The sequence below is a fragment of the Phoca vitulina genome, unplaced genomic scaffold (assembly GCF_004348235.1).
Source record: "Phoca vitulina isolate PV1807 unplaced genomic scaffold, GSC_HSeal_1.0 scaffold8, whole genome shotgun sequence".
NCBI lineage: Eukaryota > Metazoa > Chordata > Mammalia > Carnivora > Phocidae > Phoca > Phoca vitulina.
In genome coordinates this window covers 71571181-71596640 of record NW_022589711.1, presented here as the reverse complement: position 1 = coordinate 71596640, position 25460 = coordinate 71571181, and the positions used below count along the sequence as shown (strand labels likewise).

Genomic DNA, 25460 nt, shown 5'->3' with positions numbered 1-25460 from the left:
ATTAGTTGTTTTCAGCGAGTGGAAGAGCGAACGGCGGCCTGTCCCCTCCCGAGGCTGCTCCAGCCTCGCGTGCTGACACCTCGAGGAGGAGGGCTTTGGACTGCTCGGGTTTGCTCCGGGTCTCGGCACCTCCTAGTCCCCTTACACTTGCGCTAGAAGCATTTGGACAAACCCAGTCCTGACGCCTACAGTCCCGATCTAGGCTTCTGCCTTTCCCGACTGTGTCGGTTCGGCGGACAATTCCAGGCGAAGTCCCCCGACACTTCTGTGAGAAGAGTGGGGGATGGGGACCCTGCCACCCCTGCCCTGAACCCAATCTCCCCGGTCCCGCGTGACCAACGCGGCTCCACGCCGGGCAGGCAGGGGGCGCCGGGGAGGGTTAGTGACCCGAGACCCGGGCTGCATCCAGAAATAGAGCGACAGGCTCTACGGCGCTCTCTCCGCGGCCTAAAGTCCCGGCAGCCCGCCCCCTGGGGGTCACTCGGCGCCCGGCCAGCCTGGATCTCGCAGGCGGGAGCAGGCCCTTTCGGCCCTCTTCTCCTCCGCGGCTGTCGCCGCTGGCTGCGCGCCCTGCACTCCTCACTCTCTAGGCGCTCGCGGGGCCTCTTCTCTCCTCACCTGCCCCCGGCTCCGGCGAGCCGGTAGCTCTGCACTGCCTGCGCCCCACCACCACCACACACACACACGGCGACTACTGCCCCCACTCTCGTCCCCCCCCTCCCCACCCCAGTCGTCCCGCCGCGCGGCGCACGCGGGAGAGCACCGCCGAGCGCACAGCGCCCACTACCGCAACCGCAGCTCGGCGCAGCCCGCCAGCCCGCGCAACTTCCAGCGGCCGCCTCGCAACTTTTCCCAACTCCACCACTGCTGCCCGCCGCCGCCGCCACTGCGGCTCCCTCCGAGCCTGCCACCCACCCCAAACCCCAGAAACAAACCAAGACTCGAAAACGCTCCCATCCCCAGCCCGCCTCCCCCCATCCCCCGCTCCCCCTCCCATACCCGGGACTAGCTGGTTGGCCAGAGGCAACTCTCCTCCGCCTGGGGGGAAGGGGAGGGGAGGGGGAGACTTTCTCATCTCCTCTCCCCCCCCCACCCCACCCCTTCCCGCTTGCTCTCGCGCGCTCTTCTCCCTCCCACCCCGGTCTTGGCTGCCCCCACCCCCACCCCCACCCCGGGGTTGCCACAGCTGGTCGGTGCGCGGGGCTAAGGGCTGCCCCGGCTCCTCTGGCGCCCAAACCAAGAGCGAGAGCGCGGGAGGCCGGGCGCGAAGGCTAGGACCGGCAGGTTGCTGGGGCTGCGTTGCGCCTGCCCTCCACCCGGGCCCCGGCGCGAGAGGCAGCTGCGCTCTCCCTCCCGGAGCGCTGGAGACAGATATGCAAGATGGCAGAGGAGGGGGAAAGCCAATAGAAAAGGGATATTGCACCTACTTGTGGCCAGTTTCCTTGCCCTGCCTTTGGATCTCATGCTGTGCCCAGTCCTGCAGCCGCTGGTGTGTGGTTGGGGTTTTTTTTTCTTGGATCTTTTCCTTCTTTTGCTCTCCCTCTCGCTCCCTCCCTCGCTCCTCTCTCTCTCTCTCTCTCCCCCCCCTCACACACACACACAAACACGCACTTACACACACTCACTCTCTGTCTTTCCCTCTTTCACTCTCTCTCCCTCCCTCTCTCCCTTTCTCTCAATCCACACTCGCTATCTCTCCAGCATTGTCAGTTCGGACACCTTCGCACATGCGCGCTAGACGCCCCTCCAACATCTCAGCGCCGCCAAAAAAAGTTTGGAGCGATTTATCACTTTGATTTGGAGATCTTGTCAGATGGCAATCGCTGAGGAGGCGGAGAAAGGGAGCCACGGGGAGGGCGGCGGGGGGCGGGGAGCGAGCACAGGGAGCCAGAGGGGAGCAGACACCTCGCCCCAAAAAAAGGCGGGCGGTGTGGGGGGGGCGGAATAAAAAGACTAGGGCAAAGGCTTGATTTTGTGTTGGAATCACCAATAAGCCTGTATCATTATTATTATTGTTTTTCCCACCATAAATTGCAGGAGATTTTCTATACCATCCACGGAGAAAGCAAGAAGTGGGGCTTTTAAAACCTTTTCCATGCTAAAGAACTAGAAGGACAGGACTGTTGACAAACGATCCAAGAGAAAGTGAGAATCATCCTGAACTTCAGGCAATCTGCTGCTGCCGCCCCTGCTGCTGCTGAAGCTATTGCGGCTTTGTGCTTTCAGAGTTGAAAGCTAAATAAGTAACTGTTTTCTTGCTCGGTGTTAGGTATAATCCAATGCTTGCAGCTACCCTTGGAACATTTCAGTGGTCTATTCCCACCAAGCAGTAATGATCACCTTTGATTCCCAGGCCGGACAGGCTCGGGCATTTAATATCCAAGACCTCCTGCGTCCCTGAGGTTGGCTGTCACCTTCCGGCCTCCCCCAAGTCTGCCCCCATCTCCTCTGGCTGCAGCTCAGCCTGCCAGCCATTTTCACTCATTCGCTTAAACCCACAACCTTTGGGGTCAAAAGAAAGAGGAGGTGGGGGGAAATTCCTCCCCCACCCTTAAAAAATACATTGTTGAAACTTGCTTTAATTACAGGATTTACCAATGAAGTGGGCACATAGAAATGGGGAAATCCTAAAGGGGCCAGCTGTGTTCAAGGTATGAATCAATTTCAACTACGTATAGATTTTCTCTTGGTACAACCTCCTTGCATTAAACAGTTTTGTTCAATACCTTCCATGAGCTATTTATGTCCCCAATAATATCTGTTGCAAATCCTGCCAGACACCGTAAAAGAAAATTACAATCTTTTCAGTCTCTGTGCTGCAACAGTACATCCTCGATGTTCCAGTTAGAGGAAAAGGAAAAGAAAAGCAAGCCCTGGGCATGAGTTTGGCAAAGGCAGGGGAGGGGAAGAGAGATCACTGAGAATGTCCTGAGCAAACAGTAAGGTTCAAGCCTAAAGGGCATCCACCAATGGCTCATAAAATATCTCTGAGGAAGTCAAAATTCAAAGGATCACCCTGGCTAAGGATGCCCACCATTTCTTTCTCCAGAGCTGTGTAATTCTGGGAGCATGTGACTGTAAGATACAGGTCCCTGGAGAACCAAGTACAGGTCCCAAGAGAGACAAATGTGTAATGTTGAAATGTGAGGAAAAGAAAGGGAGCAAAGGAAGGAATTGCACAGAGCAGGAGTAAAATAACTTCCAAAAGAGAAGGTTCTGGTAAGCACCAGACGGACACAAGAGTACTCTTATCATTGCCTCTGGACTGAAGAGGCAGGTGGGTTTTGTTTTTTGTTTTTTGTTTTTCCAGTCAGACTGTAATTCCTGTTGCTCTGTGCATCCGGGTGCTGTACTTACACACAGCGGAGCTGGGTGCAAAAGCACCAGGCACTTCAACATTCTGAATGTGGATACCCAGAAGTCTGTGAATGTGAGTTCACAGGCTCCCCTCGGTTTAGATGGAGTAGTGCCTTCCCTCTGACCAGTAAGTGCCCCCAGAGGAAAAGGAGAAGTGGGGGATTGAGAACCTTTAGAAAGGTAATTGAGTCTCTAGGGAGAGAAACACTAGGCTGGCGGCATGATGTTCATAGAAGCTGCTTCTGATCAGTTTAAGGACTCCCTGGGGACCCTCACCTAGGCCACAGGATGGAGAGGCTGCACTGGAAGATCAGACCCCTACCATCTATCGGAACCTCGAGGGCCCTGTCCCCCAGGAGAGGAGAAGGAGACCCCATAGGGAGGAAGAGCTCCCAGAACAGTCGGAGGCTCTGCCTGGGACTTTTCATTTCACCTTCTCAGCCCCGGGAAGCTTAAAAAAAATAATAAAAGGAGTTACTATCCTTCCCTCTGCTGTTCTCATTAATTCCTTTCATCTTATGGGGGGGGGAAGGGGGTCCTATATCCTGATCCACTTGAAGAGAGGAGGTTAAGAGGAGTGCCAGAGAATTTTCTAGGAAACGAAGGTACCATGGAACCAACCCCAAGATTAAATAGAAGACCCATACGTGAAGCTGCGATGATTGTTTCCGCTGAGAAATTATAAACCACGTGGCGGTTTAGGGGTGGGGTGGGGGCTGTGAACGGAATTGGGTAGGATATGGACTCAAGAAAATAAAATCGGAGTTCCCAAACTTAAAGATCCCAGTCTTTTAAACTTTTCTAGAGAGCGAAGGGCGCGGGGGTGAAGCGCTGCTGGAGCACCCTCCCCTTCTGGTTTTTTAAGTCCCTGGGGTCGCGGCCGCCTCAGCGAATGCCTGGTCTTTCCAAGAGTTTCGGGACACGAGCAAATCCAACCTCTTCCAACTGAAATAATAAACACAAACTCCTCTGTGCCCTAGGGCCAAAGCATTGTGAATAGACAAGGCATCATTCTTTTTTGCTGTTTTGGTTTTTTTTTTAGTGAAGTATTCACAATATCATCACTTTTCTTTTCAAACCCGAAAGCTGGGTTTCCCTCCCTCTGTCTCTCTCTCTCTATTTGCTTTCTGCCCTAGGTGAGTGTTACTAAAAAAGCTAAGTTTCTAGTTCAAGTGTGTTTAACCTGATGGAGCAAACGCCCAGCAGCTGCTGACTGCGCTCGCCGCCTGCAGCGCCGCGGCCCCGGCGTGCGGACCTGGGCGGATTCCCACTTCCAAGTACATGAACCCCGTCAGTTCCACCTGTCCCAAGTCTCAGCCGTGAGACCCAAGCAGGTGACTTTCTGTTCAGCGGCCCCTCGGATTCCCAAAACCCTCGGACGGGACGTCCAAGCTGTCGCTCGCCCAAGAGAAAGGAGGCCTCCAACAAGTTGGCCGAACTGCCCCCGCTGCCCGATTACCCACCACCCACCTTTCCCTCTCCTCCTGAAATTCGTTTCCTTGAGGGGCATGAGTGCCAACGTTTCCTTGCGTTTTCTCCAACGGAAGCGAGCATCCTGGAAACAGTGTCTCCTTGGAAAGTCGAAGAGCTTACGGGGCTGTCTGGATTTGCTTGTTTTATTACTGTCATATTTTGTTTCGTGGTTTTTGTTGGGGTTTTTTTTTTTTTGGAATTTTTTTAAGGAGAAGTAGAGAAATCAAGATGGGAGTTGAAAGGAAGAGGGGTCATGAAAGAAGACAAGAGAAGTATACCCTTTCTCCAACTATGTTTCTTTAATAAATGCTAAAAACGGCAAAGAACTGATTTTCAATACATTGCATGCAACAGGAACTTTTCCTTTCCTCGAAATATAATTGAACCAGCCCCACAGTGTCTTTGGAAGAAAGTTTGAATTCTTTATGGAGGTATTTCTTGGCCTATTGTCTTTGTGCAGTGAACTTTACATCTTGCTATTCAACCTATATTCTCCTGGTTACCAGCAAGATTAATTTAATCATTGTAATGCAATTATTAATACTGTTTACCCAACGCTGGGTTTCAGGTTGGCTGTTAAGAAATTAAACTCTCACTGGGTGACCAGAGCTAGGCAGGGGTTTCTTCATGTTGAAAGGAAACAGTCCTCTTTATTTAGTCTCAGAGCTCTAGCTTTCGGCCACGGGCTCAATTAGCCAAAATGGAAACAATTTTCATTCATTGCAATAACTCACTGTTCTGGAGATCGCTTTCAAAATATACACTTTATTATTATACGCTGACCTCGGTGGCGTGGAGTGGCAATAAAAGAAAGAGGCAGGGAGATCTATCTAGCCCCCTTGGGCTATAATTATTAGAAATTAATTGGGTTCAGGACCCTGGGTAGTCTAGCTAAATTAATAGCTTGTCTAGTGGTTTAAATCCGAATTTTTAGTCCACGGGAGAAAGAGAGAGTCACAGACATGAAATGCAGACCCAAGGGACGCCTGAGTTTACTTGCAAGACACTCATCTATTAAATAGTGTCTAGAATACATTTGAGTTGGGGAGAGGGGGTCGCAGTAGGAGGGGCGGGGGCCAGAAGAAAGGAGCGAGATGGGGAAGGCGACTGCGAGTGAGCTAAAAGGTCTCGAGTTGATTTTATTCGATTTTTCTTGTCTGCATTGTTTTCGGGAGGGGTTGCATTTAGGGGTTAAAATAAAAAATAAAGATCCCGTGTACTCGGAGCTGTCGTGCCAGAGTAAAAGTGAAAAGGGAGCCTTAGGCAAAAGGAAATTACTGCGAGCCCGCGTGACCTTTCAGGGAGGTAATCAATCAAGTGATCAACAGGGATATTTATCATCGCTATATAGGACTACTTCGCCCTGCACGGGCGGGGGTGGGGAGGCGAGAGGAGGGTGGAGACACGCGCGCACGCGCGTACACACACACACACACACACACACACACACACAAGTTTGGACAAACCCGATAAGCCTCGAGACAGAACACGTAGGCTTTAATAAATGTTAAGAGTGTCCGTTTAGTCTGACATTCTTGGAGAAACACACACTCGTACACATACGCGGGGGGAAATGCGCACATCCCCGCAGCAGTGGCTGCGTGGAGGTGTTAACTTTAAACTGCACGTTGCGCTTTGCCCTGAAAAGGAAGCTCGCGGTGAAATACGTGCTTCAAACGCCGGCGAGGCGAGAACAGAGAGCCCGGCTGAGGCGGGCGAGGGGCAGGGATAGTGCGACTTCCGCGACCAGCCAGGGAAGGGGCGCTGCGGGCCGCATGGGGCTCACGGAGGCGTTGGTGGCCCTCTCGGAGATGCGCTGACGCCGGGTCCGAGGCTCCAAGGCAGCCTCCTCTTCCTGCGAAATCCTCGCGCAGCCCAGGCGGCGCGGCTGGAAAAAGGCGCGCTCGCGGCCCGCCGGCTCCTGCGAGCACGCGCGGCGAGGGTTCGGCGGCCGTGCGTTTTCTGCCCAGTTACCTTCTCTATCTTGTAAAACTCGCCGTTTTGTAAATTGCGTTTTTCGGCCCCGATTTCTTAGCAAATCGTTAGGTTTTACAATCCTGCTGCAACCCTCTGGTCGTTCAACTACCCCCCTCCACCTCCCCAACTTCAGACGTGCATATAAGGGAAGGTGGGGCGGGGTGGCTGGCTTTTAATAATGATGATAATGATATTATATAGTCGACTTAAAATCTAGGTCCCCGAGGCCCTCGCCCAGCTCGGGAATTATAATCAGCAGTTCTTTCGAGAGAATGTCGGCCTGATTACTGGCCCTCGAGGCTGGGAACTATTTCCCGACGGGTTTATGAAACACAGGTTGGGGTGGTGCGCGCCGCCTCCCAGGTAGCGAGCCGCCGCTCCCGCGGTGTGGGAATGTGGGGCCGCGCCAGGGCCGTGCTGGTTGGCACCAGATGCGGAGCTCGCGCTCCCCCGCCCGTCACTCCGGACGCGGGCTCGGAACAGCCTCCTCCCGCACAGCCTAGTCTGCGGCGCCCCCGCCTGGCTTCCCCAGCCGCCACAGCTCCGGGTGCGCCCGCTGCCTAGGGCTCCAGCTGTGCACAGTAGCTGCCTGGGCGTGGGGGTGGGAAACAGCTGGAGCGCCCCGGGGAAGCGCGGGTTGGGGTGGAAAGGAACCCAGCGACGAGGATTACGAGGCGATCAACTCCCGGAGTTGCTACTGGTTTAGGATCAGGAGGAGCAGCTCCACGGGGCACAAATCTCTGCCGGTGGGAACAGGAACTCCGGAGAGAGACCAGACTGCTGGTATGCGATGCCAAGGAAAGTTTGGACCTCCTTGAGTCCCTTCTACTGATCAAAGAAGAACCTAGAAAAGTGGTTCTCAGAATTAAATGTACAGATGAACCCCTTGGGGATCTTGTTGAAATGCGAATTCTGATTCAGTAAGTCTGGAGTGAGACCCAAGCAGTCTGCTCTTCTAACGCTCCTAGGTGAAGTGAATGCTCCTCTAAGTGTGGCCCACGGATCAGCAACATCAAGCATTACCTGGACTTTATTAGAAACACAGTGTCTCAGGTCCCAATCCAGACCTACTAAATCAAAATTGGTATTTTAGCAAGAGATTCACATGATTGTCGAAGTTTGAAAAGCGGTGCTCTAGAATGTTGCCTGGCCGTTTTTCTTTCTTCTGTTTTAGATCAGGACACCTCCATGACCTAACCTGCTGTCTGCTTGGTCATGGAAGAGCGTGGAGTCAATGAACCTGTCCCTTCAAACGCTACAACTCCTCTGCCCCATTGCAGAAACTCTTGCCCTCTTCATCAATTGACTCCTGGACTCAAGACCACCGGTGAGGCTTTCCCAGGATTCTGGTCATCACCAGAATGACACACCCCTCCACTTCCTTCTCACCCCCACCCCAGTATCTTGTTGTCAAGTCTCTGACATTTATCTCTCCCTCCTTACATTAGAGTTCTTTGTTTCCACCTCTTCCTTCCCCTCTCAGCTATAGGCTTCTTGAAGGAGTCCATGCCTTATATTCTCTAAGCTTTGTTTTCTCAATACATCAGGGAAATAGTCATTCCTTCCTCCATGGGATCAATGTCTAAAAATGCTTTGTGAACAATAAAGCTAAAGTAACTGTTACCTCTTTTTCATACCCCTAACCCCCCTTCCCATAGACTAGCACAATGCTTTACATCACTAAGTACTTAATATGGTATTGTCTCTCTCTGTGAGGTTCTGGAACTCAATCACAAACCTGATATACTGAACCTAGAACACAGTCAAATTTAAAGCTTTTTGTAAGTTCTACTTTTCTCCTCCATAAAATTCTCTAGAGAAGAGGTTTTTAATCTAGGATAGAAAGAATTCTGTGTGACATCTGCATATTCTGGTTTCATTACTCAGACCGTTGGTTCTGGAGCCTGGAAGCTGTCAGCATTCTAAATGATCAGTAGCTCAAAGTTGAGATCTTCAAGAATTAAAAAGTAGCTTTTGTATATACTATTAAGTGAGCCCTTTTCGGGGACTGCAAAAAATAAAAAGGACAAATGCCATCAAAGATTCTGGAACTCTTTTGGAAGCCATGGTTGCCAGTGTTAGGAAAAGATAGCAATATTCAGATTTCAGAGCCATTATACATTAGATAAACCCTGGAATAGCAAGTTAAAATTGAAAGACTTTAAGAGTCAAACCTTTGGAGGTTCAAATCTCAGTTCTACTTTTTACCAGCTGTGTAACCTTAGGCAAGTTGCTGAATGTCTCTGAGTCCCCATTTTCTCCTCTGTATGATGGAAATAAATATGTATATTTTACAGGGTTATTGTGAGGATTAAGACCATGTAAGAAGGGCCTCCTGCATAACAGAAATTTGACAAATGAAGCTATTTAGACTTCTAAGTTCTAACATTCTATAATTTGCATAATGATAAGACTTACTGTGTGTGTGTGTGTGTGTGTGTGTGTGTGTGTGTGTTTTGGTCAGGGGTCTTGGACACTGCCCTTTCCATTCCCATCTATAATGAGATACTTTTTCTTTGCTCAGCAAATTGTCCCCTCAAATAGCTGAAGTCTGAGGCGTTTGCTGTATATAAAACTGGCTGGGGCAATTAGATCTTAACATTGCAGTTTGAATGGGCATTAATGTGTGTGTATGTGATTGGATTTTAGCTACATATTTTCAAGGGATTCTTGTGTATTTGTTCCTACTCACAGTATAAATCAGGGTTGTACTCAGCTCATCCCACACAAGCGGTGTCCTGACCATCTCTCAAACAAACTGAAGCAACAGGATCTGGGACAGATGATGAGAGCCACCAAGACTCACTGACGGAGACACCACTCCTCCCCTGACCACCTGATTGCAAGTCTTGCTAGACAATACATACAAAGTCATAATTCAAAGATATCTAATGTATTTGTTTTACCATATTCTCTCCCTGTAAGATGGAAGCCACACAGACAATTCAAAGAGAAAGTGATTTTTAATGGGATTAGTAAGTGCTCTTTCTTTTTTAAAAAGATTTTGTTTACATGATTTTTTTGTTTGTTTAGTGTTTTTAAATTTTGATTTTCATGGATCTAGTTGTTATCCTTACTATCAATACAGGAACCCATTGATTAAGTCTAGATCCCTGCCAGGAAATAAATTTGTGAAATTTACATATGCACTACTTTAAAATTCTTTAGTCAAACAAATAATTATGGCTGACATAAGAAAATATAGACATCATCAAAGTAAATTAATTTGCTTAATGTACTTTTAAATTTATAGATATAGCAGATTTTCCATGTCTTTATAAAGCACTAACTATAGGACCTGTGCTGACACAGCTTATAAAGGAGACTGCCTCGTAACAAGATCCTCAGTACTCAGTAACTTAATTCCCTTGACTTGAGTCCAAGGCAGACCTGGCTACCCTCAAACTCAGCTATAGAGTGAAGCTCACAGCCATGACAGAGTGTGATACAGGTGGGCCCTGCTTCATGAAAAGCCACATCACAATGTGATTATTCTCTCCATGCTATTTTATTAAATAATGAGTTCCCCTGAGACATCTAAAATATGATTTGACTTACAAAAATTTGATTTATACTCACTTTTCCCAGAAACATACCTATGGAGGTAAAACTCTATTTTTTTTAATGATGATGCATGTCTCTTAGCAAATGTTTTATAAGCAGTCCATTTCCAAAGGTTAGGAAGCATACCACAGTTCTGAGACTGGGAAAGAAACAATTTCAGTACAGAGAATCAATTGTACCCAGAAGAAACTGTAGGAACTGATCTGTTGAATTATCTACTTTGAGAGCTCCTGTAGATGTACTAGAAGTCTGACATATGGTAAGATTTGGACTTCAAATGTTTTTAAAAATACAATGGTGTTATGCTGGGTTTTAATAGAAAAATTTCCAAATCAATTTTATAAACACTCTTGAAAAATACTTTTCAAACTGAGGAAGAATTTTCTGTTGCATGGAGAAACAATAATAAGTTTAAAATTGGTCTGGGCTCATAGCCATTTAGAAGAAATAGTCTGTAGGCAAAAAGATTACCATCCAACTCATACCCAGGTTTTCCCTTAGCTAGTTGGCATTGAACCGAAACTCTGAAATTGTATATATTGTACTCATCAAGACATTTGGCATTCTGAAGGGCTCTAGGAGACAGCTTCACTTCTGGATGCAGTGGGAGCACCAATGCAGAGAAGCCAAGATAGTGAATACTGTTTTGATACATCTGTTTTTGTTGTGTTAATGCTGTGCTGGGCTTGTCACAACATTCATGTCCAAAATTTCTACACAGTCAATAATCATTCAGGTTTCTTCATCACACTAAATGGGCAATCTGTGCATTTGTGCCGCCCAGATGAGTACAACATAATAGTCCTGGTGCATGGCCTCCTTAGCGCCAGGAACCTCCTTTTCTAATCCACTCTACATGCCACTGCTTCACTAATCTTCCTAAAGCACAGTTCTGATACTATTTCTCCTACTCAGAATCTTCAAGATCCCTTAGATATTTTCAGGATAAGGCCCCAAACTTTTGCTTTTAATTCAAGGCTTTTCTAGATAGGGGGAATAACAAGAGAGGTGGGAAAGCATGAGGTATGCACCAGAAGTGTTAAGAATCTTAGTCTGCCTGAGTTATGAGATTCAAGAAGACACTTTATGGGAAATAGGTTTGTAAAGATAGGTTGAGCACATGCCATGAGGAACTCTGAAGGAAAGACAAAAACCTGGGGCTTTATCTTGAAAATAATTGAGAGATCTTGAAAATTCTGAATAAAGGGATGACATTATCAGAACTATGCCTTAGGGAAATTAAGCAGGCAGTGGTGTGTTGGGTGGATTACACTTCTGCACATGCTGAGTCTACCCATCTTTTGAGATCCAAGGCAAACATCACTTCCTCCAGTAAACTGTTGATATGGTTCTCCTAACAGGAAGCAGTCTCTCCCCATCACCAACATCTGCAGCTCTCTTCTTTCCATGTTGTTTTTGTGTATACCTGTATGGTGTCTCCTAATAGACTCTAAGTCCCTTGAGGGGTGTTTGTATCCAACTTTCCTTGCCCTCCAGTGCTAAACAATATCTTGCTTACAACTCGTGGCCCTTTCTAAATGTGAGGATTTTGTTTTTCAACAATTTTAGAAAGGGCTCCCATTACCTTTTTTAAAACTGCCTCTCCTTCAGCCTCTCAATTTGTTCTTTCTTGCTCTCTAAGTAGGTATATATTGGATCTTTTTGTGCTATCTTCCATGTTTGTTTACCTCTCTTTAATAAATTCTATCTCTATCTTTCTGTGTTTAATTCTGGATAATTTCCTCAATCTATATTCAAGTTCTCTAATTCTCTCTTTGGCTATGTCTAATCAACAATTTAACCTGTTGATTAACTTTTTCCATCTCAATTATGTTTTTTTCATTTTTATAATTTTATTGGTTTTTTAGATGTTCCCATTATCTTTTCACACTACCTTGTTGTCCTCTTATTTCCAGTTTCAAGGTTAAGTTTTTAAACACTTTAAGCATGTTTCTTTTATCTGACAGTTCTATTGTTTGAGGTTGCTAGAGGCATAATCCTGCTGTTTGTTGTATCCACTGACCATTGCTCAAATAAATTGTTTTCCCATACTTTAGAATTTTGGATTGTTAGTTCACCTTTAGCAAGACATTATCTGTGGAAATCATGTTAAATATTACTTGAAGACTTATCTTTCCAAAGTGATTTTACATTTCCTTTTTATTTTTTCCTAAAGAAAGGCAGACTAACACATGCAGCACCTCATTTGGATGTGTCTGGAGTCTTGGAAGCTTGACTACCCTATGTTCTCCTACAAATGGACGTTTAGAGTTTGTTTGGAGCTTCTAGCAGGGGAGCGCAGCTACTCATATACCCTTGACCGAAGAACGGTCTTCCTCTATCGGGGAAAGTCGTCCTCCTTGAGGGAGTTGCAGCTTCAGGAGGGACACACATGGAGTGGTGAGGGAGGAAGGGTACACTTGCCTAGCCAGCCAGATCAGCTGAATCAACCCTGGTGATCAATGGGGTGACAGATGTTGCAGCCAGATCTCCCTCACATCCTACATTTGCTTTTATCAAATATCAGGTATAAGGAATATCATCAACTTCATTTTTTTTAAGATTTTATTTATTTATTTGAAAGAGAGTGAGCAAGAGAGAGAGCAAGTACAAGTGGGGGGAAGGGCAGAGGGAAAGAAGCAGACTCCCCACTAAGCAGGGAGCCTGATGTGGGGCTCAATCCTGGGACCCCAGGATCATGACCTGAGCCGAAGGCAGACACTTAACCAACTGAGCCACCCAGGTGCCCCAAATATCATCAGCTTTAAAGTTTATTTATCTCCCTGGGGTTTTCCAAAAGATGGAGGAAGTGTAATTAGAACCAGACATAAGTAATAGTAGGTCTATTGGAAAGCGTTGTCAGGGAGACTTTTTTCTTTGTAACCTAGAAGCCAGATGAAATAGAAGCTTTCTTGTTATGTCTTTTCTGGTGAGCTGATGATTTTCTAGATCAGCCTTTCACTGATGGTGTAATTCTTTGAAAACCAACTTCATGCAAAGATATCAGTTTTAACTTCCTAACTAGTGTTGAAACAGAGCTTCATGTCTTGATTCCATGAAGGTTTTGAAACTTAAGCTCTGAGTTCTCAAATAAGCTTCCTGTTCCCCAACTACAGGCTGCCAGGATTTTCATTCCCTTTTGTGTTCAGTATTCAGCAAGGACTTCCTTTTCTTTATTTCAGCAACATTTTTAGTTATTAAGCAGAATGCTTCAGTGATTTCGGAAGGCAGGGATTGCAGATTATTTAGTCCATAAAAACCTTTTTTGGGGGCACCTGGGTGGCTCAGTCATTGGGCGTCTGCCTTCGGCTCAGGTCATGATCCCAGGGTCCTGGCATCGAGCCCCACATAGGGCTCCCTACTCAGCAGGAAGCCTGCTTCTCCCTCTCCCACTCTGCCTGCTTGTGTTCCCTCTCTCGCTCTGTTTTTCTCTGTCAAATATATAAATAAAATCTTTAAAAAAAAAACAAAACCTTTATTTTATTCAAAATAAATGTCTAGGCCCCAAAACAAATGCAGAACCAAGTATCACTTATAAGTAGAATCACAAAAACAGCCTTTTCCCATGTTTCTGATCAGCCTAAAATCACTCATCCTACCTCCCTTATCTGGCCATCAAGAGCATGTTCAGGGGTGCCTGGGTGGCTCAGTTGGTTGAGCGTCTGACTCTTGGTCTTGGCTCAGGTCTTGATCTCAGGGTCATGAGGTCAAGCCCCGTGTTGGGCTCCATGCTAGGTGTGGAGCTTACCTAAAATAAATAAATAAATATATAAATATAAATAAGAAAAAAAAAGCATGTTGAGTCTTCAAATGTCATCTCAGATTCAGCCTTCTCTCTAAAGCTTTCTATGATAGTAATAATAATTACAAAACAACTGTTTCTCAAGCTATTACTTTGTATAAAGCACCATACTGACATTTTGCAAATGTTACCTTATTTTTCTAAATAACTCTATGACATTTTTAACCTCATTGTACAGGTGATGGAACCAATGTTTCTAGAGGTTAAGTGACTTTTTCAAGGTGACCTAGCTAGTATTGGGTTGAACCATATGAAATAATTGATACTCAAGTATTTTTTACTGATGAAAAAGCATTTTTACATAGCTCAATCTAAGAAATGGTGACGATGGGATTCAAATTCAGGTCTAACTTCTAACTTCATGTGCTTCCCCCTGGACAACACAGGCTCTTTACTATATTAATTACCCCTTACTCTAGGCTATTTTGCAGCACTTGTATACTATCTGTCTTGGTTTACTTTCCTCACTTTACCTTTAGTTACAACAATGTATGTTCATCTGTCTTCACCAGTGGATTGTAAATTCCTTGAGGGTTGTGCCTTAGTTCTGTATTCCTAGCACATAACACACTACTTAGTACATGACAAGTCTTCCATTATTTTATTGTTTAAATAAACTAAACTGGGTTAGTTTATTAGCAAGCATCAGTCAGTATTTATATGTAGTTGATGTGCTTTTGAGCTTTCCTCTTTTTCTTATTTTCTCTTAGTGGAAGTTTTAAAATATGGCCCAAATTTTTTGACACCCTTCCAATCAACAGGTGGTGTCTGTGTCTCCTCTCCATAAATCTACGCAGGTTTGTAACTGTTTCAATCAATAAGGCAGAGCAGAAGTGATGTTATATGACTTCCAAGGCTGGGCCATGCAGCCTCTGCCTATGTGTCTTGGTGTCTTGGAACATTTGCTCTCTGAATGCTCCCAACTGGGTGCTCCATCTCAGAACTCAGTGGCCACACTGTAAGAAGCCCAATCCACATGGAAAGACCTCACATAGGTTCTCTGGCCCATAGTCCCAGCTGTGCCCAGCCTTTGAGTTATCCCAGTCCAGATGCCAGGCAGGTGAATGAAAAAGTCCCCAGCGGATTCCAGCCCCTGGATTCCAGCTGACTGAGTCACCTCCAGACATTTGAATTTTACCAGCTAAAGTTCCAGATATTATGGAGCAAAGATAAGCCATCCTCCTCTGTTCTGTCTGAATTCCTCATCCACATCCTCTGTGAACATAATAAAATGATTATTCCTTTACGCCAATACATTAGGCTGATTTGTTGTGCAACAGTAAACAACTAGAGCATTGCCTTCATCTGGCCTGTCGGTTAGGAATACCTATAGTCTGGTGAGTTCTGAACCCTCAGAGGTTGGGCTGGTAGTATAAAGAAGCGCCTTTACCCCAGTGATTAGTCTGGTGGTGGATGGCTGCTCCCATGTCCAGAATCAAAAGTGTGTTTCAAGTGGGTTTTGGTTTCTGGACAGGTGTTGAGCATTTGGCTCTCACCCTGTGTGTTGAGTCCATCTTACTTAGCTTTTGTTTTGACCCAGGCCTGAGACCAACCTAGTTGCCTGAGAGCAGTAACCTCCCAACTCATTATTGCTCTCCTTTTCCTTAGGTCTGGATCTGGCCTCTGCCCTCCCTCATATGAACTCTGACAAGCTGACCTAACCTAGAGTAGCCAAACCACTCACCAGAAGCTGAGCCTGGCTGTTACCTAGAAGCCCTGGTGCTCACTCCACTACTTGTTCAGGACCACTCAAAGATCAATTCCAGTTCAGCTGCCAGCCAAGCTTTGCCTTCATGGACTTGGTAATTTGGACTCTGGCCCCTCCTTAGAAGGGGATAGCTCTTTCTTCATTCTCAGCCATCCTACCCAATATGTCCCTTCTCCTCACCAGGACTCCTTAGGGAACAGCATGACTAGATCCACCCTGTTAATTGCAATTAGTCATGCGCAGATCTTCTAGCAGCAGACTCACCTACAGAGATATGGAAGCAGAGAGAGCACGTGAGGCAGGGGTCACTAGGAAGCAACTGGATTTTCAGACAAGCCCAGAGGCAGAGACATCCAGAACTCCTGGGGCAGTGGTGCTGGAGTTTCTAGCATCCAACCCCAAGCCTCATGTTCAGAAGCAGGCAGGGACAGCCACTATGTTTTACTAGGTCAGTCTTGTGCTATGCGAGGGCACTTCTAGTTATGTAAAGCATCCAAGCCTGGTTCTCTGATCCTCTCAAAGATCTGTAAAATTCCTGCTATCTTTTAATAAAACCTTTCTGCTTAAACCAGAGTGGAATATTTTGTCTGGAATTAAGAACCCTGAATTTACCATCTTCCAATATCTTGTGATCTTTGAATGATTCCGAAAATCCCAGAGCCATAGACTGTTTATTTAATTTTTGTTTGTAGATCTTGACACAAAGCACTATTAGTATTGAATATCTACTCTGAGCCCTACTGTAGTAGTAGAAAATTAACAGATACAATGCAGTAATGTGAAAAACAATGACCAACCAATCAAGATATGGCATATACAAATGGTATTACTTTCACTAAAAGCTTTAATATTAATGTTAAGTAATGAAAGTATCATTACTGATAATGAAAAGCCTTAATGGTTAAAGAACAAATTTATGATTTACTTTATTTTTTTATGATTTACTTTAAAAGTTTCACTTTTATCTCCCTTTTGACATTCCTGTTTTGGGGGAAATGCTTTGTATGGAATATATTTTACAGTAATATACATATCTAATTTTTGAATATTTATTTTGGGAATACCTGGCAAAAATATTTTTACTGATTAGTCTGCATGATCAAAAAATTTGGAAACCACTGCTGTGAATTCAAAGTACTTATTCTTAGAGAGACCTTAAAGGACATCTAATCGATAAGTTTTGAAATTTTTTAGTGGCAGAAATCTTTTTTCAAAGAAAGCCCCAATACCTAAAATAACGAATAGCTTGGTAGGGTTCCCTATCTGCTCTTTCCTGAAGGGTCCATAGGAGCACTATTTGCAAACCATTGATACACTAGACCTCTCTCATTTTACAGATTAGGAAACCAAGGCCCAGAAAGGAAATGACTTGGCCAAGACAACTTTTCTGTTTGATGACTGAACTGGGGCTCAACTTACATTTCCTGATTCTCTTTTTGTCCAAAGGTCTTTCCACTGTATTACATTATTTCATTGAAATGCTGGTTTTGAAGGCATCTGGTGATGCTTCCTAATTTGTGTTCCCCTTCCAGTTCTGAGATATTAGGAGGTATCTGCCAATCTGAGTCTAGGGACTATCTGAGAAGCTGGAGGGAAGTATTACAGATCTCCTACCCACCACCCAACCCTCAGCTCTTCCAAGCAAGGCTGATCATATTAAAAACATTTTTAATGAGTTCACTGCACATGTTGTTTCTGCTTCCTCTTGCCTGCTGGCTTTAGTCGAAAGAATCTGGATTGGAAGCTCTGCCAAACACTGTCAACAGATCCAATCACAGTCACGCTGTCATCCGATAGAAATGTAGCTTCACCGGAACTTCTGGGCTCTTGTTCACACGTGTGGATTCTAACCAGCAAAGGACTAAGCTGTAGTGACTACAAGGAAATACCTCTGAACTTCACTGAGATTGATGACAATGGTAATAAAAATGGTCTTTTCCATGACGAACACTACCAGTAAGTCAACAGTTAAAAATGGATAGTTTTAAGAGTAACCAATGCATTAGCTCTTGTCAATGAGATTCCTTTTGGCAGTAATATAGTTGGTGGATTAAGTTAAACCAAATGTTTGTAACAATGGAAATGTAGTCATGTTAATAGTTAGGATTATCATCCCAGTGAATATTTACTGTAGTTACATTCAAATTTACCCTTTAATTTACCCTTTTGGACACTGTTTGATCATTTTCATCTCTTTTTGATAAATTTCATTTTAGATTAAAACCAACAGAAAGCATCTTTTAACATTTTTAAAGCCATGCAGTTTATTTTCCTTTAAAATGTTTATGCCTCTCGCCTCTTCCCCCCCTCCCCCCTCCCAAGAGCTGCTGCTCACCCTGCCTGCACAGTGATGGGAATAAGCAGTGAAAGCCCTGCTTTAGAAAGTCCTGTAAGTTCTTTGGCCACATTTGACTTTACTTGGTGTTCATAACTTTCGGACCCAGCCATGGCTAAACACTACATGGCATCTTCCCTGATTTCTCTTTGATGTCACATCTGTCTTCTGCCACTTGGATATTTTTGTGGCCATGCAGGTAAGAGGCCCTATGTTGACTTTATAACTTGGAAGCTTATCTCTCTGGTTCCTGTGCTTAGCGGGAGCCAGTGCAGAAAGGTCCACCCATTTGACCTCACGTGAAGCTAGCCTTCTTCTGGCTCCCGGGGTGACCCTGGAAATTCCTGGGTACCTAAGTCAGCAAGACTAGGAACTAGTGTTGTGTGTCGCAAACATTCTTTGTTATCTATAGGACTTCTTCAGAAACTGTTGTGTCATATTTTTGTTGACTGATATAAAGAAAATTCTTCTTATCTCATTAGGCTGTAAGTAACACCTTGTCGTGGTTTGTTTTTGTTCTGTTTTTTTAGATTTTATTTATTTATTTTAGAGAGAGAAAGTGGGGGAGGGGCAGAGGGAGAGACTCTCAAGCAGACTCTGCGCTGAGTGCAGATGTGGGGCTCGATCTCATGACCTCGAGATCATGATCTGAGCCAAAATCAAGAGTTGGACGCTCAACCAACTGAGCCACCCAGGAGCCCCAACTTTGTCATCTTTTTAATCTATAAAATGAGTGGAAGAGAATGACAGGGAATTTGCATTTTGGGTTTCTTTGCTGGGGTTGTTTTCTTTTATCACTTTTGACCATATACTGCAAGGTAATATTTATTCCTCCATGCTGAGAGGGGAGAGGCCCCATGAATGATATCAGAGCACCCATGACTCAGATGCTATGAGAGGGCCCTCCCAGGGTCTTTCTATGCTGGGGAGATTGTCCTTCCTCTCCCAAACTGCCATACCACAGCAAGCTCAGAGAGCCCCATAAAGAATGTTTGCAACAATGGAAATGTACCCCTGTTAACAGCTGGGATTATTGTCCCAGTTAATATTTACCATAGTTACGTTCAAATTTACCCTTGTGGACATTGTTTGATCAGAGGAGGAGAAAACTCTTGTTCATTCTCAGGTCGCTCTGTGGCCACCATACAACAATTTGTTCAGTGGCTCTACTCCTTCCAGCTAACCACTAGTCCTCAAGCATGAGCTGATTGTCCATCTTCCTGTTACACGGTGGTTCTTAACCAAAGTTGCATCTATAACCACTTACAAAGCTTTTTAAAAACACTGATGCTAAGGTTCCAATCCAAACTAACTAAATCAGAATCTCTGGAAGTAGGGCATGAACTGTGCGTTAATAGCTCTCCAGATGATTTCCACTCACTTACTCAAGTGCTCTCTCCACAATAAGTCTTTGACCTTATAGAGATCTTTGATCCATTGGCCCAATTGCTTTTTCACCATTCATCACTTTCTCATGTCTTGGTACCCGGGTTCCCGTAGTCCATAATTATAATCATGTGCAAATGCTCACCGTCTCCTCACCCTCATCTCCCTCATGAAGTCCCCTAATGCCATTAAATTCACTGCCACAACTACTTCATGCCTGAACCGAAGCTCCCAGAGATCCCTAGGGAAAAACACATAACCGACCACGTTGCTTATTTTAACTTTAAATCCATGATCACAAATCTCAGTAGGGCGCACAACACAGCTCAAAACCCTACTATGATTTCAGATTTTCAGTTTGCCACACTACACCTTTTATTCTCTAACCCAAATCTCCTAAATTCCCTTCCCTTCCCCACCATTCTTGGCTGATGACATAGCCTCATAATTCATTGGGGAAATACAGATGTTGGAGGGAATTCCTCATCTTCCTACCTTCAAATCTACAAAACCATGCACATCTGTACCCACATTCTGCCCCCCTCTACTGGCTATGGATAAAGAGTTCCTGCTCCTATCAAAGATCAACCCTCTGGTTTTGCTCTTGATCTCCTCTCCTCTCATCTTCTAAGGGACTTCATTCTTCTCTTCATAGGAATGCATTGCCAGTTTCTTTCCACAGTTTCCAAATATGTTCCTCAATCTTAAAGTATCCTCGATCTTAAATGAGTATCCTCAATCTTGAAACCAACCAAACCTTCCTTAACTCCACATCCATCTGGCTAGCACACCATCTCCCTGCTTCTCTTCACTTTAAAACTTCTTTAAAAGAGTTGTCATTAGTGTCTCTCCCCACTCCCTAATATTCTAGTGAAAACACTGTTGTCAAGATCAGCCTCACCTTCCAAGCAACCCTTTGGATATCTAAAAGGAACCTCAGTATGTCCACAATTTCTCTTTGCTAATACCATAAAATAATCTGCTCCTTCTCCAGTCTTCCAATTTCAGGCAATGGCAACATCGTCCACTCAGTTCAAGACTCGATTCTTCTTTCTTTCTTATCCTGTGTTCAATTCATCAAAATATTTTGTTGGCTGTTCCTCCAAAATGCATTGTGAATCCATTCAAGTCTCTCCCCTTCTTACCATTCAGGTCCAGTCACCATCAGTCTTCACGTGTACTCACCCAATAGCCTCCTGACATCTCCTATCCCCACTGTCACCCCACAACATCTATTTTCTACACAGCAGCCTATGTATCTTTGAAAAACATAGATGAGATCAGTTCATTTCCAACAGCTTCCCATTCCACTTACAATAAACAGAAACTCTTTCCTAAGGCCAGTCTAACCCAGCCTCTGCCTGCTCCTCAAACCTCATCTCACATAGCTCCTCCCACCAACTCCCAGCTTTGTTTGCTAGAGCACAGGGAGCCCCTGCCCATTCCCCACCCGTTCTGTTCTGCAGAAAGTCTCCAAGCCTCCACTTCCACTGGTCTGCCTAAAATGCTTGCCTCCCAGATCTTGTATGGTCCAGCTCCTTCTTATCTCAGCTCAGAACTTAACTTACCATTCATTCTAAAACAGCCACCGTCCAACCATCACTTTTTACAGTGTTACTTAGTTTTCTTTGTGGCACTTTTTCAACAAATGAGGTGATTTTTAGCTGACATCTCAAAAGTCAGTAAAGCTAGTTTCAAAGATATTCTCCAGGGGTAGAATTTAATAAGGAAAAGCCTTTGGGTAAGATGAACTCTGAGGAAATCTAAAAACAATACCTCATCTTTAAGGGCAGTACCAGGGTTGCACAGGTGTTACTGCCTTTCTTGAATGTTCTTTGGAGATGTTTGAATTTTGATGATGATAATCACTATTTTGGCTCTAGCTCTAACATCTAGGTTCTCTAAGTCACATGGCCCAAAGAATCTTGGATCATACATTCTATGTTCCTTCATCTCAGCAAGAAGCCACCAACACAACTCAGGGGACTTCTTTTCTCCTTTCTTGCAAATGGTTAACCTATCAGCACCTATGACTTGGAGTGACTTTAGTGATGATCTAAGGAATCTAGTCCTTGCTTCTTATAGAGAAAAAGCCCTGTGTGGTTAATTTAAGACATGACTATTTTTCTAGTAAACTTCTTTTTAATGAAAGGACATAACTAATTTTGCCTCCTTCTGGGTGATAACACCACTTGTGCTTTCAGAAGCTAATTGGGAGATGCCCATCTTAAATTCTTTGATACCACTGATGAATGAGAAATATACATGAATAATTTTCCTTTACTGCTAATGGGAGTTAAACTGCACATGTCATATGGGATAAAGTTCTCTTCCCTGCTATAATAATAGCTGCGGTTTTTATTTTCTTTCTTCAGAAATCCTGGAATCAATGTTCAGCCAACAGTAACTACTGCTCATTACAATAATCATCACCATCAGCTTGATCGGTCCCCTGGGGCAAGAGTGAGGGCCTAAGGAAATGCATTTTTATCTAGGATGATGAAGAATTTTACCTAAGGCGCAAGGCACCTCTCAAGGAGCCGAATTTGATGACCAATACTGGCAGCTGTTAATACATTGAATTCCTAAGTCAGAATTATTGTTTTAAGTGTTTTCTGAGTGAAACCATATTCTAAGGAATCTGAAATTTCAGTCTCATGTTGAAGTCTTTACGGGTCCCATAGATGAAATGGAAACAAGAAAAAATGTGAATAAATGGTTAGAAGTTTATGAAGCAAGGAGGGTAATAGCAACTGCAACCCATATTACAGAGAAGTAGAGACCAACCTCGGCTTCCTGGTCTGGGGCCTCCTTTTAAAATAACAGGCAAAAAAAATGACTGGAGAAGGAGGTAGAGGCTGGCATGAGAGTTGGCACTGTACGTGGTTTACGGAATAAAACCAAGAGATCTCAGGACTGAAAGGGATCTGAGGCTTGAATCCCATTTTTAGCATTAGAGCGAAGCCTTACTACATACCAACTTAGACATATTCAGGGTTCAGAAGTAAAAGACTATTCTCTATTTTTAGGAAGATCATAGACTTCAGCAGAACTGTTAGTTAGGAAGCAATCCAAATACAATATCCAAATATAAAAATCCAGTTACAGTGGCTTAACTAAATAGGGTATATTCCACCTGAAGTTAGAGCCAGAGATGGGCAGTTCAGAGTCATCCAGGCTGTAGCTCCAAATACCTTTCTGCTCCACTACCACTAACACATGGCTTGTCACTCCAGGCTGCCAGGTAGTGGCTCTACCTCTGATCTCGTGCCTCCTGACTGCACAGAAGGGAGGGAAAGACTAGAGGAGGAAAAAAACACTGCCTGAATCAGGAAAACAAAATCTGTCCCAGAAATCTCTCGTGGACATTGCTTTATGTCTCCTGGTCAAAATTGTGCAGTAAGGCTACCTCAGATGCAAACGATTCTGGAAAGACAAGTATCTAAGGTAGGCATATTGCCACTCCAAACAAAATAGGGATTCTACCATAAGAAAAACGGGAGAATGGAGATTGATTGGCAATAAGTAGTGTCTAACGACAGGCTAACAATTACGTAGACTAACAATCACATTGACAATTACACCATTGTATGCTTTGTACATCATAAATTTTTGCAGAACAAAGAACTGTCTACGCTCCTGTTAGGGGGAGATGTTGTGGAGGGCTTCGCGTGGAAGTAACACTTGCACTGCGTTTCAAAGAAAGAATGAAATTGTCAGAGTAGACAAAAGGACAGACTGCTTTCGGAGAGTGATTAGGGGGTTAAGTGGGCATGGAAAAACGATGGTCCACCAGAACATTTCCCCAGAACTGGCAGAAATGTAGTTTGGACCAATAAGTACTGAGGCAAGGTTTCAGGTATGGCTAGTCCAACAGCTCAGATGATGTCACCAAAACTCGTTATCTTTCTCTTTTTTCTCTTTGACTCTACAGTAGTCTGTAAGCAGCTCCAGGCTTATATCTCATCCTATAAAAGCCCCAGAAGTGCCAATAGAGTTCTGAGTATGCATCTCATTGGAAGAACTGGGCTGCGTGCCCATCACTCTGACCCATCAGTGTGGACAGGCAAATGGGATTTGCCGACTGGGCAAGCCTGGGTTCCATGCCCACCTCTGGAGCCCCACCCAAACCACTTGAACTAAGAGTGAGAAGGAAGCTTCTCCAAAGGAAAACTGTGACTAAATAAAACAGGCCAAAGTAATGAATGTCTTTACAGAGACCAAATTATTTTAGTGGTATGTAGAAGGTGTAACGCCAAGACATGGGTGAACCATTGGATGATTTTGGTGAAGGACAGGAAAGATTCTGAAATGACACTGGAACTGAGGCTTGGGTATCTGGGTACGATGTTGACACTAGGCAAACTGGTAACTATACACAGAGAACCAGATTGGGGATGTGAGGGGGACTGAAGAGGTTGAAGGCACTAATAATAATAATAATAATAGTTTTATTATTTATAATATGTATTTATAATATAATATTATTTGTTTATGTTTATAATATAATAATAAACAACTACACTCCCTGGCAAGCCAAAGGGAAGGAGACAGCAGAGAGCAGAAAACATTTAGATTTAACATTTAGAACAGACCACTGCATTGGAGATGATGATATTGAAAATCTTCCTGCCTATCTTTTTTTTTTTTTTTTTAAAGATTTTATTTATTTGAGACAGAGAGAATGAGAGAGAGAGAGAGCACATGAGAGGGGGGGAGGGTCAGAAGGAGAAGCAGGCTCCCTGCCGAGCAGGGAGCCCGATGCGGGACTCGATCCAGGGACTCCAGGATCATGACCTGAGCCGAAGGCAGTCGCTTAACCAACTGAGCCACCCAGGCGCCCTGCCTATCTTTGTTTACGTTTAAAAATGTATTGAGTTTCTCCCTCTCCCTCTACCCCTCCCCCCGCTCATGCTTTCTCTTTCTCTCTCTCTCTCAAATAAATAAAATCTTTAAAAAAGGGGGGGGGATGCCTGGGTGACTCAGTCGGTTAAGCGTCTGCCTTCCGCTCAGGTCATAATCCCAGGGTCCTGGGATCAAGTCCCACATTGGGCTCCCTGCTCAGCGGGGAGTCTGCTTCTCCCTCTCCTTCTGCCCCTCCCCCCTGCTCATGCTTTCTCTCTCTCTCTCTCTCTCTCAAATAAATAAAATCTTTAAAAAAATTTTTTTTAAATTAAAAAAATAAAAATGTATTGATCATAATACACAAAGGACTCTGATTTTGAAATTTTTCCAAAAACATCCTACCAAAACTGTCTCTATTACACTTTTATTTCTTTAATGTCTCCTTTCCTTCTTCCCTCAGATAATCAATGTCTTTAAAACACCAAAAGAAAGGGTTAAATTGCAACAGTTTGAGATGAATTGTGATTGGAACGTGCAGCTCTAATGAAAAACAACATCTAAATTTTCGAACCTACATGAAGCCCATAAGCTGTCCCTAAGTCAAGTTTAATTAATGTGCAGCATTTGTCTACTCCAAATGCGTATGAATAAATCTTCAAGGTCAAATTAGTATTTTAAAATATGAGTTAGCCAATACAATAGGAGTTAGCATACAAGCAGAATAAGATGGTGTTTCTATTTTAAATCAACATAAAGATGTACAAACTTGAAACGAGATTTCTCATACACAAATTTGCTCTTTATTTTTTCTAGGACTATTATAACAGAGATTCAGTGATTTGGTTTCAAAAGAATAAAAACAATTTTTTAAATATCTTTTTAAATTACATTAGTTGTGTTACTCCCCTAAACTGGAAGGAACTTTATTTTGAATATATCTCTGAAAGTATATGTGGTTGTCAGCAATTCAATAATACCATGATGACATACTGATAAAAATATTACTCAAAATG

At 44.3% G+C, this 25460-nt stretch overlaps 1 protein-coding gene across 3 annotated transcripts in view; it reads right to left on the bottom strand.

The window, feature by feature from the left end:
• Positions 1-1514, bottom strand: part of MECOM (MDS1 and EVI1 complex locus) — a 534952-nt gene extending 533438 nt beyond the window's left edge. For all 3 annotated transcript variants that reach the window (XM_032407252.1, XM_032407251.1, XM_032407254.1), the window contains exon 1: positions 1428-1514. In XM_032407252.1, the coding sequence (XP_032263143.1) occupies positions 1428-1464 (37 nt within the window). In that variant the 5' untranslated portion in view covers positions 1465-1514. The remainder of the gene's footprint in view (positions 1-1427) is intronic.
• Positions 1515-25460: the final 23946 nt, after the last annotated feature.